This window comes from Ruditapes philippinarum, unplaced genomic scaffold (assembly GCF_026571515.1).
Source record: "Ruditapes philippinarum isolate M1 unplaced genomic scaffold, ASM2657151v2 ctg10306_1_1_1_1, whole genome shotgun sequence".
Classification (NCBI taxonomy): domain Eukaryota; kingdom Metazoa; phylum Mollusca; class Bivalvia; order Venerida; family Veneridae; genus Ruditapes; species Ruditapes philippinarum.
Window position 1 is genome coordinate 1 of NW_026853555.1, and position 18,196 is coordinate 18,196.

An 18,196-nucleotide genomic window follows, 5' to 3' on the forward strand; every position below is an offset into this window, starting at 1 on the left:
ATGGACAGGGTGTATTGTGTCATTTTGTCAATTTCTTGTTAGAATTTACAAGTAGCCAAACAAAAATTGGGTCAGTGATCTTGTTTTCAATTTATTTATGTATTAGATAGATTTAAAAACAAGCATTTTTAAATAAAATACATGTAATTTGATTACTTCTACATTGATTTCAGTGACACTGCCTGATAGTAGTAAAGCTTCTGCATATGAAGAGTTCAAGTATAGCCCTATACCAGAACCTGGAGAGTGCACTGTTACGCCTGCAGATGGGGGTTATACCTTGACGACAAACTTTAATATTACATGCATTGACTTTACTGTGCAAGGAAATTACAATTTTCAATATTTAATGAAATCTAAAACCATTAATGAATGGCGAAAAGGTAAGTAATTGTTAGATGAAAAGTCAACATGTAAATCTTTGTTCATGACATTGATTGGTTTGGTTTGTCTCTGATACAAATGACTTTTATGTGGAGAGACTGGGTAAATGTATAATTCCAAGCAAAGATATTTCTAGTTAACTGCTGTTCAGTTTATGACTTAACATTGATGCTTACTCCAAACAAATAAACCAAGTAAATTAAGATTTTATTATGATGTATATTATACATTATATTATACCTTTGCTTGTGTTGATGAAACTTGGAATAAATTACTTACTCTCTTGAAGACGTCTAGAGATACAACTGATTTCTTTTATTCAAAAGGCACCAAAAGTACCAATCTAGGCAGTATGATGCAGAATAACATTTTCATGCTCTAACTATAATAATGGCAAGAGGGCAGGCATATAGTGTGTAACACCTATCATCCATGCATGTGTCTGAAAGCCTTGTCTGCAATAACTGTCATGGGTTTTGAAACATTTTGGCACAAATGGTAAACATGATGAGACATTGCCATTTTGTTATGCGTGAAGCCTAGACCATAGCTCCAAGGTCAGGAACTCATTTAGAGGGTTAAAGGTCAGCAGTTAGAAAATCTTGTCTTGCCCACAACTCCATCATGCATCATGGGAAAAAAATTGGCACAAATGTTAAGCATGATGAGATGATGTCATGTGCAAGACATATACCCCTAGCTCCAAGGTCAAGTTCACACATAAGACCAGCAGAAAATCTAGTGTGGTCCATAAGTATGTCATGCATTAAGGGATTTTGAAACAATATGGCACAAATGTTAAGAATAAATGGATGATGTGTCATGCACAAGACCAAACCTCAAGTTCCAAGGTCAAGGTCACATTAAGAGGTTAAAAGTCAGCAGTAAGAAAATATTGGCTGGCCTATAACTCTGTCATGCATCAAGGGATTTTGAAGTTAGTTTCCCAATGTTATAAGCATAATGAGATGGTTTGCGCCATGCACAGGACCTAGGTCCCTCTCTCTAAGGTCAAGGTCACGCATGGAGGTCAAAGATAAAATCTTGATGTTTGGAGCTCCTCAGTTCTAAAATTTTAAACAGGACAGGATTTGTATATTTTAAGAGTCAAATTTAACTATTTTACTGACTTGTCTTTTTATGTTCAATGTAGGATCAAAGTTCTACATAGGACAAAATAATACAGTGAGAAATGTGAAGTTGCGATTAGGAGATCCAGAACAGGAATACAGATTGTATATATTGGTGCGAGCCAGACTAATAGAGTCGGGGGCATACACAGTCAAATCACAGATTATCCAGGTAGCAATCTCTTGTTTATAAGTGCAAATGAAGAAATAAATTCCATTCAAAACACTGACTTTCAGGACAATTTTGAATGGTTTTGTAATAAAGATATTTAGGCACTTAACTGAGGTATAAAAAAACCTGGGTATATCACTTTGAATAGATTCATCACATTGATTTATATCTTTCCATTGTAACAGGTTGTTCTTTAGGAAACTATTCATGAATTATTTTGTAGAGTTGGGAACTAAAGTTCTTAATTTAAAATTTGTATAGAGCAAGCTATTATTGAGACCTTGCTTGGGATTACTTTTTGGCATCTAGGGTCATTGTAACTATAACTAAAAATAGAAAAATGGTTTCAAGTTTGAAAAATCTGGTTTCATAGCATTGCCATGATTCTTGACTTTTATCAGGTCCCGTTTGAAAATTTTTAATGAAACTTAATAGAAATGCTTACCACTATGAGAAGCTGTGTCGTGCGCATGCACCAGGTCTCCAGATCAAAAGTCAAGGTCTCACTTAGAGGTCATTGGAAATCGCTTGTTCAGAACAAAACTTCTACATGCATAGAGAGATTTCAATATAACTTGGCACAAATGTTCACTATTGTCAGACAGTGTCATGTACAAAATTCAGGTCCCTGCTGCCAAGGTCAAGGTCACACAAAGGTATCGGAGTTCAGATGAAGATATGAAAATGTGTATTTGGACCATTTAGTTTATTTATTGAGGGATTGAAACACAAATGGTCATTGACATGACTACAGGTGTGAAACATGTAATTTTGGTTAATATATGCAAGGTCAAGGTCACTAAAGATGATAAAATATAGATATTTTGTCAAGAATATATCTCCTACATGCATGATGGGATTCTAATGAAACTTTATAGTAATGTTCACCACTATGAGAAGCATTGTCACATGTATGAACCAGGTCTTTAGATTAAAGGTTAAGGTCACACTTATAAGTGAATGAAAAATGCCTGTTTGGAGAAAAACATCTACATTCATCTGGGGATTTGAATGTATCTTGGCACAAATGTTCAACATTTTGAGACCAAGTATTGTGCACTTATTTAGTTCCTTGCTACCAAAGTCAAGGTCACATAAAAAAGTCAAAGTTAATATAAAACAAAAGATGTGTACAGGGACCCTTTTTTTCATCATTTATTATGCTCCACGAAAAATTTCGAGGGGAGCATATAGTTGTCGGGTTGTCTGTCGGTCCGTCAGTCCGAGCGCATGAGAGGGTAGTTGTTATGTACTAAATGGTACTAAATACCCAACAATTACCAATCCTGCTTACTCCGTATGTATTGTTGGGTATTTTCATTGATTGTTGGGTACTTTTTTTACACAGTAAAATACACAACAAGAATACAAATGTAAGAACGTCTGTTTCCGTCCGTATGTACATACTTTCCGAATTCATGTCCGGCCCATAACTTCCTTATTTGAAGTCGGATTTTACAACTATTTCACAGGAATGATAACCATAATATTGAGACAATGTGTCAAGTGCAACATTTGGGTCGCTACCTTGAAGGTCAAGGTCATAGCATGACCTTGCAGCAAAATGGTGTCCGGCCCATAACTTCGTTATTTGAAGTCGGATCTTACAACTATTTCACATAAATGATCACCATATTGAGACAATGTGTCGCGCACAACATTTGATTCCCTACCTTGAAGATCAAGGTCACAGCATGACCTTGCAGCAAAATCATGTCTTACCCATAACTTCTTTATTTTAAGTTGGATTTTACAACTGTTGAACTATTTCACAGAAATAGTCACCATATTGAGACGATGTGTCGCGTGCAACATTTGGGTCGCTACCTTGAAGGTCAAGGTCACAGCTTGACCTTGAAGCAAAATCGTGTCAGGCCCATAACTTCCTTATTTGAAGTCGGATTTTACAACTACTTCACAGAAATAATCACATTATTGAGACAACGTGTAAAGCACAACATTTGGGTTGCTACCTTGAAGGTCAATGTCACTGCATGACCTTGCAGCAAAATTGTGTCCGGCCCACAACTTCCTTATTTGATGTCAGATTTTACAACTATTTCACAGAAATGATCACCATATTGAGATGACGTGTCGCACGCAGCATTTGGGTCGCTACCTTGAAGGTCAAGGTCACAGCATGACCTTGCAGCAAAATCGTGTCCTGCCAATAATTTCGTTATTAGAAGTTGGAATTTACAACTATTTCACAGAAATGATCACCATATTGAGACCAAGTGTCGCACGCAACATTTGGGTTGTTTTTACACTTTGAATTTTGTCTATGACATAACTCTGACACTACAAGAGGTATACCTTCCTGTGTCCAAAACCTATTCGGGGAGCAACACAGGGTTAAACCGGCTCTTGTGATGGAATATAACACAAATGATAACTATCATGACGAAGTGTGACACATGTAATTTAGGTTAATATATTAAGGTGAAGGTCACTAGAGACGATAAAATTTCCAGATATTGTCAGGATATTACCTATCTCCTAAATGCATATCTATAATGCCCTGTGACATCTCTGTCAAAAGCTTTTATGACGAGCGTATTTTGTGACAATGTTGCCATTGTTTAATGTTTAGTCTGGCAGGTCTAGGAACACTAAATTATTCTCTACATTCACAACATCTGCAACATATGGGTGAGATACAGTTTTTCTTTACCCACTATGACCTTGAAATGTTTTATAAATATATATCCAATTTTGAAAAAAAAAAATGTTCTGAAGTCAGAGAAATGGATGAATAATGACTAAACAGTATGCTTAGTGTTATGAGGTGTTTAAAAATAGTAGACCAATGACATTAGTGTGTGTGTATATCAGATGTTTACAATACTTTAAGGTTGAACCAGCAGACAGAGACCCAAATGGTAATCTTTTAGAGACTGCTAAATCCGTACTGGTTTCATCAGGTGATTCTCAGTCTTCTGTCATAGATGACATGATAGCAGCAGGAAATCAGGAAGGTCTCTATAATTTCTATTCTGGTGTTGCTTTGCAGTTTAGCCAAAACCATCTTTCCTGTTTTTGCACCATATTAAGTTTAGGGGGTATTTAGGAGTGACCCAGTGGTGGTGGGTTGATCAGTGGGTCCAGCAGTCTATTGCATTTTCCTTGTCCAGAGCATAACTTGAAGACTAATGGTTGGAATTCATTACGGCTTCATACAATGGTCAAGCACATTGAGGGGAAGTGCAGTGCACAAGAACCATAAATTCATATTGACTAATTACGGAGTTATTGCCCTTTGTTACTTTTCCTTCTTTGGAGCATACTGAAAACCACTGACTGGAATTAAATACAAGTTCATACAACCGTCAAGCACAATAAGAGGAAGTGAATGCACAAGAACCATACCTCTATCAAAAGTTATTACAGAGTTATTGCCATTTGTTACTTTTCCATTGCTTTTTTTCTTGTCTGGAGTATAACTTAAAAACCACTAGTTGTAATTCAATATAACTTTATACAATGGTCAAGCACATTGAGAGAAAGTGTAGTGCACAAGAACCATAACTCCGTTTTTGACTAATTACAGAGTTATTGCCCTTTGATACTTTTCTTTGTCCAGAGCATTCCTTGAAAAGTACTGTTTGAAATTTAAAACAACTTCTTACAATGGTCAAGCACAATAAGAGGAAGTGCAGTGCACAAAAACCATAACTCTGTCTAAAGTAATTATAGAGTTATTGCCCTTTGTTACTTTTCCATTGCATTTTCCTTGTCTGGAGCATAACTTGAAAACCCACAAGTTGAAATTCTATATAACTTTATGCAATGGTCATGCACATTGAGAGAAAGTGCAGTGCACAAGAACAATAACTTCATCTTGACTTATCACAGAGTTATTGCCCTTCATTACTTTTTTGTCCAGTGCTTGACTTAAAACTAATGGTTGGAATTCAATGCAACTTCACATTATGTGTATAATCATAGATAGCTTAAATCCAGAGCACATGAGTGCAAGTGCCATTTTTTATTTATTAAGTTCTTAATAAATTTCTTATATGAATAAATGTTTGCTATCTGTTTAAATTTGTTTGTTTCTGTAATAATTTTTGATGAAAAGCAAAAAAATGGTTGTTTTGTTTTTCATTTTCAGAGGCTGTTCAAAACTTGAATGTCATCGCTTCAGCTCTAAACCCAGTAAATGGCACTGAAGTGAATGACACTGTAAAGGCAGAGAAAACTGCGGTACATATTAAGGGACTATCCATTATTGTTTTAATTGAAACAAATGAGTTTTGTCAGTGTGGCATAAACCCTATGTTACAGACAATCATATATTAGGTGCTAGATAATTTTATCTGTTGTCAAGGCCTTTTTAACAGATTGTGGAATATGCTCTGGGAAAAATGCTCTTTTTTAAATTTATTGGAAAATGCTCTACCTTTAAATTTTGCTTAAAAAATCCACTATTTTTGCTGAAAGGGATGAAAAAACCCTTAGTGTGAATTGAAATTCAGTAGTATAGTGCATGAGTTTAAGCATTATTGAAGGGCTCCTGCTAGAGAAGGATAAAAAACTGGTTGTAAATCTTCTCAATCTAATTTACTGTAAAATCCCAATTTATTGCCCCCACCCTAATTAATGCCCCCCACCCACTTTTGAAACTTTTTTTTACCTTGTATATAATTTAAACAAAGAAAATAAAGAAACTCTCATACTAGTTCGGCAATTTATGGTATGTCAAATATCATTCAATTTATGAAAAATATCTGTGAATCAAAACTTAAAACAGTTTAAAGTTCACTAAAACAGAGTGTAGTCTGCTTGAAAACACAAAACGGTAAACATATTTACAGTACACACAATCGATATAGCTATGCACCTGTACAACTACACAGATCTCAAAGTGGGCCTGTTGACACACATTGTAAATTAGGAAAGTAGCATCGATTACGTCAGATTGTCGGCAAGATCAAAAGTGTCAACAGGGTGATGATGTGTTTGTGGATTTTTTTACATCGGTTAAAGAAAGATTTTTTTTTTCCAAGATTTTTTTTTTTTTTGAGATTTTTTTTATTTTTATTAAACGCCCCCTTTTGAAAAATGTTACGCCCCAGGGGCGTTAAATTGAGATTTTACGGTAAAAGATAAAATATAAAGACTGAATTTTCTGTTAACAGCCGGTTAAAGGAGCACTGTGATTAAGTAACGTCTCACTTTGATTATTTCTTTCGACATCAGTGTTATTCTCTGCGATCTATTTAACTGTCATTAATTTTTACTGCTGAAATATTAAGAACCTGTGCTGTAAAAATACAGTCACACCTGTGTTAAAGACCATCTCCGAATAAAGATCACCCTGTAAATAAAGGCTACTTCATGACAATCATTCATTGATTAAAATGACCTCCAAATAGTCAACTTGTCTACACAGGCCATGTTCAGTCTCTCTCTTGTATGACTTTTGTTCACAGGTTTGACTGTATATGATCAAAATTCTTATTAGCAATACATGTATAAGGTTATCACAGCCAAATGTTGTCCTTTTTTCTATTTCAGATAAGGACATCAGTTGTGACAAGTTTAAAGAAAGTAAATGTTAGCAGTATTGATACATTGTCATCTGTTGCTGAAACTTTGACACAGGTTACAAAAGTGGAATCTGAACTCACTGAAAGTACACAGGTTAGTTACCACGATGATTGCTGTTGTTGTTGTAGGTCAAACTTTTATTTTTAGCTTGTCTGTTTTGAAGAAAAAGTGAAGCTATTTTGATTGCTGTGTTGCCGTCAGTGTGGTTTTAATGCAAAAAACTTTATTGTATTCAAACATTTTAAAAGTATATATCAACATGAAGCTTGGAATTCTTGCTTATCTTGTCAAGGTGCAGTTGTTAGATAAGGGGTATTATTGTGAAAGCTATATTTTTGAGTTATTCCCCTTTTTAACTTAGATTTTTTGTCAAAAGTGGTAAGTTTAACAGACGAGTGTTTATTCTCATGTTTTCAAGGTTAATTGTGGAAATTGTTCTACATTTTAATGTGATCACTTTTTATTAAAAAATTTGTTTATTATGTCTTTTGCCAAAGATGTAAGAAAAATCATGTTTTTTATATGTATGTTACTAGTTAAGGCAAAGCAGTGACGTTTACCATTATGAATTGATTTTAGTATAACTTAACTGAGGTTCAAACATATGAACCAGAGGTACATGTATATACACTACATATCTGTTTTGAAAGTATGCAATTATCAAGAAATTAGATAAATATATCAGTACTTTTAATCGAATAAAACAGTGATTTTTTACTGTATTTTACAGCCGAACAAAGGCTGTTTCCCCTAGCCCAAAATAGGTATATTTTCCCCTTAAAATGCTAATATTTTCTCTTAAAATGCCTCGTGCTCTTTCTAACCAGAACCATTACTAAACAGCATCTGAGCTAGAAAACAGAAATCTGTCCCTGTAGATAGCTATGTACCATGCATGTTAAATTGAACTGAAATTATTTTTTTTCATAAAATTGAATTTGATTTCAGGTTCCCCTTTTTCTGATTTATAGCGCTATATTTTCCCCTTCAGAAAGCCACAGGTTGTTTTTAAAATTGGAAAAAAAATCACTGTAAAATGTAAATTGCATCAATGAAAATGCATTTTAATGAAGTCTTGTAAATTTGTCCTAGTTATATTACAAATGTAACAAAAAATATTATTATTTTCTGTAGGAAGATGCTGCCAAGCTGTTTGATGATTTAGCTGATAGTTTGGATACTTTAACTAATGTGACAAATACAGCAGATATTGTAGACTCGGCCGAGTATGTATTATATGTGTTATCACTATTGTTGTAGAATTTCTTTACTGTAATATTTCAAGATTCAGATAACATGTTGTTCAATTCAAATTCATTAGGTTCATAATAAAACAGAAATTGATATAAATTATTACCATCATACCAAATGAGAAAGCTGTTGAAAATAGAGGATATTAAATGAGTGTAGATTTAATTTTAAATCTATTGGACTTGTTGAATAAAACAATATTATATCATATGAGTCTCTTTTCCGTGCATGATATTGTTTTATTCAACAAGTTCAATAAATTTAGCATTGAATCTACACAAATAAAATATTCTATTGACATGCCTATATAAGGGTGTAACGGTTTACCGGTATACCGATATATTGCAATATGAAAAAATAAATTTCGAACCGCGGTACGATTTTTGGAAAACCGGTATTTTATAAAAATCATCATTTTCAATTAATTGCCTTCTAATTTTGTACAAATTTCACATAAAATCTTTAATTGGTGAATTTTATTGGCGTCAACGTAAGATAAAAATATCAGACAACTAGTACACTTAAAAGTCAATAAGCGGCCGCATAATTTACATAAGCAGCCCAGATGTGAAAGGTCACACGCGACTAGTTTTGTTTATCAAATTGTGTGACACTACTTTCTATTTATTCCTTACATTTTTATTAAGTTTCTACTAAAAATATATACATCTAATAATAATATATAAATGTTACTCCATCTTTACATCAAAACATATACACGACAATACGTATTGCAATATATTGCAATACGCTTCAGCAAAATGGCAATATATTGCAATACGGTTTTTGCTGTATTGTTACACCCCTAAGCCTATAGTGTAATGCTAACATTAGCATGCTTTAATGCTATGTTTGTATATAACATAAATGGTGGCACATCAAAGTGTTATTTCATTATTACACTGGTGTAATATTGTGTTTATTAAATGGCTTTATTACACTCTTGCCTCTTGGTTTATGTGATAAAGTTATAACATAAGAAGCAAGAAATTTATGCTATTTAAAAGTCAGACATACAATGATTGCTATTTTAATTGGTTTAAATACTTGTCTTAAACAAAATGAGGATCCAAACAGTCATGATATTAGGACCAATTTACTTCTCTAGCTGTGTCTTAATTTAAGTAATTTCTTGTCAAAGAGTAAGGTTGGAAGCAATAAATAAATTTACATCTTTGTAGGGACTGATATTAAATTAAGGACACTGATTAAGTCAGAAATCTAGGTTATAACATAAGTAAAATTATTATTAGTAGTATTTATTATTATTATTTAATATATATATAAACATAAAAATTCATTATCAATAGAAATGTAGATCAGAAGAAGTAAAAATATTGTTAATACCAAGTTTTTAAATTTTCAGAGAGATATTTATTGGTGTGACACAACTTCTTGATATCAAAGCAGATCAGGGTCATACACAGTTGATGAAAGATCAATCACAAAATAATGCTAACTTGGGAAAGGTATGTTTAAAAAGTCAGCATTTCCTAGAATATTTCTGGAAGCTGTAGATTCATTTGATTCTGGTTATTCCCTGCGGTCTGGAGACCGCAGGGTATTGGTACGCATTTCACTTTTGACGCATGGAGGAGCACGTGACCTGTTTTCGGTACACGGAGGAGCATGTGATCTGTAAACCGTACACGATTGGTTAATTGACCTGTTCGAAAACCTGGCTAAATACCGCTTGTCGGTACGTTACGGAATTACCTCTAGGGAATTAGTCAGAATTACACCTAATTAAGAACAAAAAACTATTACGTGATATTTCTAATTTTCTATAACTATTTTACCGTTTAAGGTGGAAAAACTTGAATGATGTATTTGAAAATTATCATTGTATCTCAAATTTTACAATCAATAAATTGTTTATATACTGAAAATCTACAATTTTAATTTCGTAGTGGCATCTGCCATAATAAATAGAGATATTTTCTGCGTAAACTTGTGTGTTTACTTTTATTTTATTTTTTGCTTGTATTTTTCATCAAATGGTAGGCTTATTTAATCATTTTCTTGAAAAGAAATAATTGTTTTATGTTCGACCTTCTCCGGTCATCAACGGTCACCAGTTTCCAAAGACCTTCTTCTATTTTGATCGATTATTGTCAACTATATTCCTGATACAAATGTTTATTTTTTCCCCTCTCCCAAAACAATGTTGAAAATAGTTAAATGAAATATCTTTATATCATTTCCCGCAGGAAACCATTTTACTTGTATACAATCTTGTAAGTGTTTTTATATATGTTTTATAGGGTATACTGGAATCAGCTTGTCCGTCCGGACAAACCAGAGTTCCGGACGTCCGTCTCCCCGTCCGTCGGTTTTTCCTTGTCCATCCAATAACTAAAGATTCCTTTGACCCACAGTCTTCATATTTGGCATGACTTGTAGATGATCCCTATTGATTTTAAGGTTGCTTGGTCAAAGGTCAAGGTCACAGGGGCCTTGACTAAAAAAGTTTGTCTGCCCAATAACTTAAGATTTCTTTGACCCATAGTCTTCATATTTGGCAAGGAGGTTAGTCATGACTAGTAAATGACCCCTATTGATTTTGAGGTTATTGGGTCAAAGGTCAAGGGGGCCGTGACTAAAAAAAGCTTGTCCTCCCAATAACTTAAGATTTCTTTGACCCACAGTCTTCATATTTGGCATGGAGGTTAGTCATGACTAGTAGATGACCCCTTTTGAATATGAGGTCACTGGGTCAAAGGTCAAGGTCACAGGGGCCTTGACTAAAAAAAGCTTGTCCACCCAATAACTTAAGATTCCTTTGACCCATAGTCTTAAAATTTGGCATGCAGGTTAGTCATGACTAGTAGATGACCCCTAATGATTTTGAGGTTGCTGGGTCAAAGGTCAAGGTCACAGGGGCCTTGACTTAAAAAAGCTTGTCCGCCCAATAACTTTTAGATTCCTTTGACCCATGGTCTTCATATTTGGCATGCAGGTTAGTCATGACTAGTAGATGACCTCTATTGATTTTGAGGTTGCTAGGTCAAAGGTCAAGGTCACAGGGGCCTTGACTAAAAAAGCTTGTCTGCCCAATAACTTAAGATTCCTTTGACCCACAGTCTTCATATTTGGCATGAAGGTTAGTCATGATTAGTAGATGACCCTTTTTGATTTTGAGGTCACTGGGTCAAAGGTCAAGGTCACAGGGACTTTGACTTCAAAAGTTTATCTGCCCAATAACTTAAGAAACCTTTGACCCACAGTCTTCATATTTGGTATTGAGGTTGTTTATGAGTAGTAGATGGCCCCTATTGATTTTTAGTTGACTGTGTCAATGGTCAAGGTCACAGGGATTTTTACTATAATAAGTTTGTCTGCTCAAATGCTTAAGAATGCCTGTCTGCAGTGTATTGATTTTGACATTTTCACATTTGAAGCATGTAGAATACATAACTTAGCAATGCACTAACCTCAGATTTGGCAGGGAGGTTGTCCTTGAGCTCTAAATGGCCACTGTTGATTCTGACAAAGTGGTATGCGGGGGTATTCTCACCATGACAGTGGCAGTTCTAGTTATAAATTGACATACTATGTTCCATAACTCTTTTCCCTTAAACTGAGAGTTGTGTCCCTTTTTACTTATAAAGATTCTTCTTCTCCTTCTTCTCATTCTTTTAGAAAATACAGCAAATTGTTCATTCCTTTGATTGTTTTTCTTCCACTTGCCTTTGAACTTGTACAGAACCTTTGAAGCTTTAGTCAAGATCACATATCAAGGTGCATCTTTGTTTTGAACCAGTTGAGTTATTTTCAGTAAATCTTGTGAATAATATTTTATTTAAAAAAAAAAAATTGTTATGCTTCTTATACCCCAGCACAGATTCGTAAGTGGTGTATACAGGTTAGAGTCTGTTGTAATATACAATCCTGTGTGTGAATTTATCCGCTAAAGCTGCAGAACAAATTCTAACTAATCTTGACAGAAGTAATCTACAGAAGGTCTAGTTCCCTGTTTAGTAACTAATTATACCCCTACCACAAAATGTGGTGGGGGGCTATAATGGATTGCTTTGTTGCGTCCATCGGTCGGTCAGTCGGTCGATCGGTCCGTCGGTCTCCATTTTCGTGTCCGCTCTATAATTCCTATACCAATTGAAGGATTTTCTTCAAACTTGACTCAAATGTTCACCTCAACAAGGGGATGTGCAGAACCCATGTTGCCCATGTGTCAGCTTAAGGTCAAGGTCACAATTGAAGGTCAAATATCAAACAATCAAATATTAAACAGTATGTTGTGTCCGCTTTGTAAGTCCTACACTAATTGAAAGATTTTCTTCAAACTTGGCTCAAATGTTCACCTCAACAAGGGGATGTGCAGAACCCATGTTGCCCATGTGTCAGCTGAAGGTCAAGGTCACAATTGAAGGTCAAATATCAAACATTCAAATATTAGACAGTATGGCGTGTCCGCTCTGTAAGTCCAGTGTTTTTTTTCAGTTTTGGGGGAAGGGGGTCAGTGCCCATTGGGTGGGGAAAAATAGCGCGTAAATGCCAAAAAAGGGGAATTTTCAGTTTTATTAATTAACATTCAATAAAAAGACTAAAAAAAACATGATTTTTTTCAATCCTATAAAATAAATAAAACTAAACAACTTTATTAACTGAGTGACTTCAGTTTGATTCAGTGTAATTTCAATCCCCTACTGTCATTATCAAACTCAATTGATGACAGCATTCAGGTCATCAATGTTTAAGTGTCCATCATAATTGCATATTCTAATCAGGTTGTCAAGACTGTTTTGTCCCAGTCTATTTATGGGAGGAGTGCACAGTAGATTCATTAAACCCATTTCTTTGCACTGGCAGACAAATTATTTAGTGAATTGATCGGGATATTTAAATTTATCATATTTATATCATATATATATTATTACTAAAAAAAATACGCTGAGAAAAAAAAATCGAGCGTACCTCGACTGACTTGCATTGGTCTGATTTTAGAGATTTTTCTTTTGAACCTAGCTCATTAAGTGCCTGCTGCTTAAAAAGAACATTGATACGTTTGTTCTTTGCTGAGAATTGTTTATTTATTATCTTTCGGTAACACCGACTATTGTGTGACATTTTAAACACCAGTGCCTATAAAAGTATACAGTAAATGCGATAGTCGTAAAAGCCGTAAAGATACAGCGGCAATTCAACCCATCGGTAGTTTACAGTAATCTCTTTGTCATAGCGTGTTTTTCTTTCATATTATAATATTCTGTTTATTTTATACTTGCCAAGTAGGCGAGTGTTTATTTTTGAACATTTGCATGTATTTTCTCATAAAAGCCAACGGTAAATAATAAAGTCAATAACCGATTGTCGCGTTACCGTATTGTCTTACAGCCGCGGTAAATCGAACGAAATATGTCGCAAAGCAAGCGTAAATTAAACATACCTGATAATGATTGAATGCACACGCAGTGTTCATGAATTTGCTATGTGAATCAACATTATTAAATTGGCATACTTTACTTATGGTTTGTGTGTTTTCTTTTTTGTTTTTTGTTTGTCTTCAATTTCAATGGGGGAAAATATATATTCTGAGAGGTGGGGAAAGGGGCCGAATAACGCCGAATATTTCGACCAAAAAAAACACTGAAGTCCTACACTTATTGAAAGATTTTCTTCAATCTTGGCTCAAATGTTCACCTCAACAAGGTTATGGCAGAACCCATGTCACCCTTTTGCCGGCTTAAGGTCAAGGTCACACTTGAAGGTCAAAAATTGACTTAGAAAATATTCTTAAATTTTAATATGTATTTGAATATTTCTGAAACTAGTAAAGGTATTTGCTTGAAACTTAGAATATATATGAAGTGTCACAATTAAGATATGCTGGTCAAGTTTCATAACTCTGTATTGCATTTTAACAAATTTATGTTCCTTTTTAAGTCTTCAAATTTACATACAATCAAATATTAGACAATATGTCATGTCCGCTGTGTAAGTCCTATACTAATGGAAGAATTTTCTTCAAACTTTACTCAAATGTTCACCTCAACAAGGTTTATGTGCAGAATCTACGTTACCTTTGTGCCGGCTAAAGGTCAAGGTCACACTTGAAGGTCAAAAATTGACTTAGAAAATGTTCTTAAATTTTAACATGTACTTGAATATTTCTGAAACTAGCACAGGTATTTGCTTAAAAGATATATGAGATGTCACAAATAAGATGTGCAGGTCAAGTTTCATAACTCTGTATTGCATTTTGACAAAGTTATGCCCCTTTTTAAGTCTTTAAATTTACATACAATCAATACTAGACAATATGTTGTGTCCGCTCTATAAATTCTATACTAATGGAAGGATTTCCTTCAAACTTTACTCAAAGGTTCACCCCAACTAGGCAATGTGCAGAACCCATCTTACCCTTGTGCCAGCGTAAGGTCAAGGCCACACTAGGTCAAAAATTGACTTAGAAAATGTTTAGTATATTTGGAAAATAAAGGTTATTTGTAACTGTTTTGAACATGATTTGACAATATATATTTATACTATTACCTGTACAATTAGTCTTTTTTTCATCAGAGATAATTTCTTTTTATGTATATGTATTTGTGCCACTAAAGTTATTCCCTTAACCACCTTTCCAAGTTGTCTTCTGTCAAGGACATTGGTGGGGGTATCAATCGCATTCAGCGATAGTTCTAGTTATTTCATGTGAAGGCATGGAGTGTTTAACATGTCAGACTAGTAATCTAAAGATCCTTAGACATGTGGGTTCAAATCCCATCAAGGACTTCCGTTGTTAACTTGAGAAGAAAACTTTACACTCTTTGCTTAGTACTACTTTGTTCTAGGAAGGGATTTGAGAGTGTGTCTCCAGGATTCTAGTTTCTTACACAAACAAACTAAAAGAGATTCTTCATAAACTATTAACTAAATTGGGAATTAGAGAAGGTCAGCCATTTTGTTGAGGAATTTAGATTTTTCTTAAAAAAAGCAAAAAGACATGAAATACTTCTTTCCACTAGTATGATGGTTAGATTTTGCCATATGATTGAGTTTCAGTTTTGCCATAATGCAAAGATAGAAATGGGAAACAGAAAAGCAAATATTAGCCTTTAGTAAGGTAATTGCTCTGTTTCAGATGAAAAAATCAGCTGGTAGACTTCTTAATACAATAGATAAGATTAGCAACACAATATTGTCAGGGCAGACGGTTGGAGACCCAGCTGTAGTAATTCAGACAGAGAGTGTCAATATTCAGATGGAAAAAATTGAACAGTCAGCATTAGGTGGTAGACATCTTACTATGGGTACTGGTGGTGACACAGAGGTAGCTACAGTAGAATTTCCAGCAGTTGTTGATGGTGTTGATAAAAATATGCCTGATCTAGGCTTACAGGTAAATATCATGAATAATTTTTTTATTTTTTTTTTTAAATCTGCAAATTATGCTTTTATGTGAAGACATAGTTATTTCCCTTTATTTATCAGAATTGTGCATGATTAATTTCTCATATGCAATAGCCCGTGTTTTTCTTCATCACTGATCAGTTGTTATGAGCAAAGGCAGTCTGAGTTCCAGCTAGTATTGCTGCTTTTGGTTTAACAAATTAATTAATTTACATTCTTACACAGGATTCACTATTATACTAACACAAAAACTGAGATATATATGTAGCTGATTAGAAATGAAAATGTGATAATATATATTGCAATTAATGGATTGCTGACTTGATTTTGATACTAGCATTAAGTGTTACAATTTAAAATGTTATGACATGTTTTGTTTTCTTTGTAAAGGTTTTACATATGAAGAAGAATCCTTATATATGGGACAGGTCAGCTGTAGATGTCAATATGGAGGTACTATCTGTAGAACTCACTTCAAAAAATTCTGAAGTGAAAGTGACCAATCTGAGTGAACCTATTAAAGTGTCTCTGACTGCACCAGGTACTTATTACATGTATTAACTAACATTGTTTCAAGTTGTTCAGATAAACCTTACAAATCTAAATGCATCTTACGATAAAAACTGGAGTCTCACGCTTACAAGTAAAACAAGTATGCTTGTGACTTATGTAATTTTGTCAGTATTATGCTTAAGTCTTTGTCATTCTGACTTAAATATAGTATTGATTGACAAATTATTCACATGAAGGTTAAAGCTACACTGTCTTATCTGACCGTATGAATTATATTGTCATACACTACTCTCATCAATTTTTGACTGCTTTGCATTGAACTGTTTTCTTATGATTCAATCTACTGTACTATTGTCATGTTGGTAGAGTACAATCTTGTCCACAATTCATCTCCACTTAGTGACTTTGAATAGCCTATTTTAAATTAACTATCATTGAAATGGTTGTCATTAAGCCTTGATGTGCATTGCTTTGTCTGTCTGGTCCAGTATTGTCAGTGCTTCATCTCCAGCATTAGATTTGAATGAATTCTTTACAAAAAGTGATGAGCCTATTTGTGCATGACTGTAATATATTGACTCCCTATTGGTCAGCTAGTATTAGCCACTTAAGCTTATATGACCAACCTTAATTCACCTGGCATCACCTCCCAGTTGTATTCATTAGTAAATACTTAGATTTAGATGTTTAATCTTTCTTACCCATGCTGCCCAACAACTACAATATAGCAATGACATTACAATGACATTTGCATGTTTTAAACTTTGTTATATGATGAGAAAATTTCTTACAAAGTTTTCCTGTAATTGTCCCCCGCCTTTCGAAGAAAAAAGGGGGATATAGAAATAGGCTCCGTCCGTCTGTCCGTCCTAAGAACCTAGAGGTACTTGTGTGACTTGGAGAACAATGGGTAACAGTAAATTCTCTTTGATCCTATTCCTTCCGTTTTTACTTGTGTGTCTTTTTTAAGCCTTGTGTGACCTTGTCTGTCCGTCCGTTACACTTTCGTGTCCGGTCCATAACTTTGTCATTTATCAAAGGAATCTGAAATACCTTGGCACAAATGTTTGTTATAATAAGACGATGTGTCATGCGCAGCAACCAGAACCCTAACTCTAGGGTCAAGGTCGCACTTGCTCATTCAAGGTCAATATTGTCCAGTCCATAACTTTCTTATCTTTGAAGGGATTTTGTAAATACTTGCTACAATTGTTCACAATAATAAGACGATGTGTCATGAGCAACAACCGGTCACCTACCTCCAAGGTCAAGGTCACACATGGAGGTCAAAGATTAACATAGTCTGTTACAGGGTATATTTTGTGTCCTGTCCATAACTTTTTCATAGATCAAAGGATTTTGTAAATACTTGCCACAAATAGTCACTATAATAAGACGATGTGTCATGGGCAACACCTGCATCCCTACCTCCAAGTTCAAGGTCACACTTAGAGGTCAAAAGTTAGTCTGTTTTAGGGTATATTTTGTGTCAATCTAGAACTTCTTCGGGATTTTGAAATAACAAGGAACAAATAGTCACATAATAAGATGATATGTCAAGTACAACACCTGCACCCCTACCTCCAAGGTCAAGGTCACACATAGAGGTCCAAAGTTAACAGAGTCTGTTATATGGTATATTTTGTGTCCCGTCCATAACTGCTTCATAGATCAAGGGATTTTGAAAATACTTGGCACAACTAGTCACAATGATAAGATGATATGTCATGTGTAACACATGTGTCCCTACCGCAAAGGTCAAGGTCACAGGTAGAGGTCAAAGATTTACATAGTCTGTTATAGGGTATATTGTTTGTCCAGT

The 18,196-nt window shown here is 34.5% G+C and overlaps 1 protein-coding gene across 1 annotated transcript in view; it reads left to right on the forward strand.

Annotated features, from left to right (window-relative positions):
* Nucleotides 1-173: 173 nt before the first annotated feature.
* LOC132737191 (polycystin family receptor for egg jelly-like) overlaps nt 174-18,196 on the forward strand; it is a gene marked incomplete at its 5' end in the record, with an annotated part of 38,788 nt that continues 20,765 nt past the window's right edge. Inside the window, 9 exon segments of the mRNA XM_060724449.1 lie at nt 174-383; nt 1,538-1,686; nt 4,541-4,664; nt 5,801-5,892; nt 7,207-7,332; nt 8,374-8,465; nt 9,857-9,959; nt 15,593-15,850; nt 16,252-16,402. Coding sequence (XP_060580432.1) covers nt 174-383; nt 1,538-1,686; nt 4,541-4,664; nt 5,801-5,892; nt 7,207-7,332; nt 8,374-8,465; nt 9,857-9,959; nt 15,593-15,850; nt 16,252-16,402 — 1,305 coding nt within the window.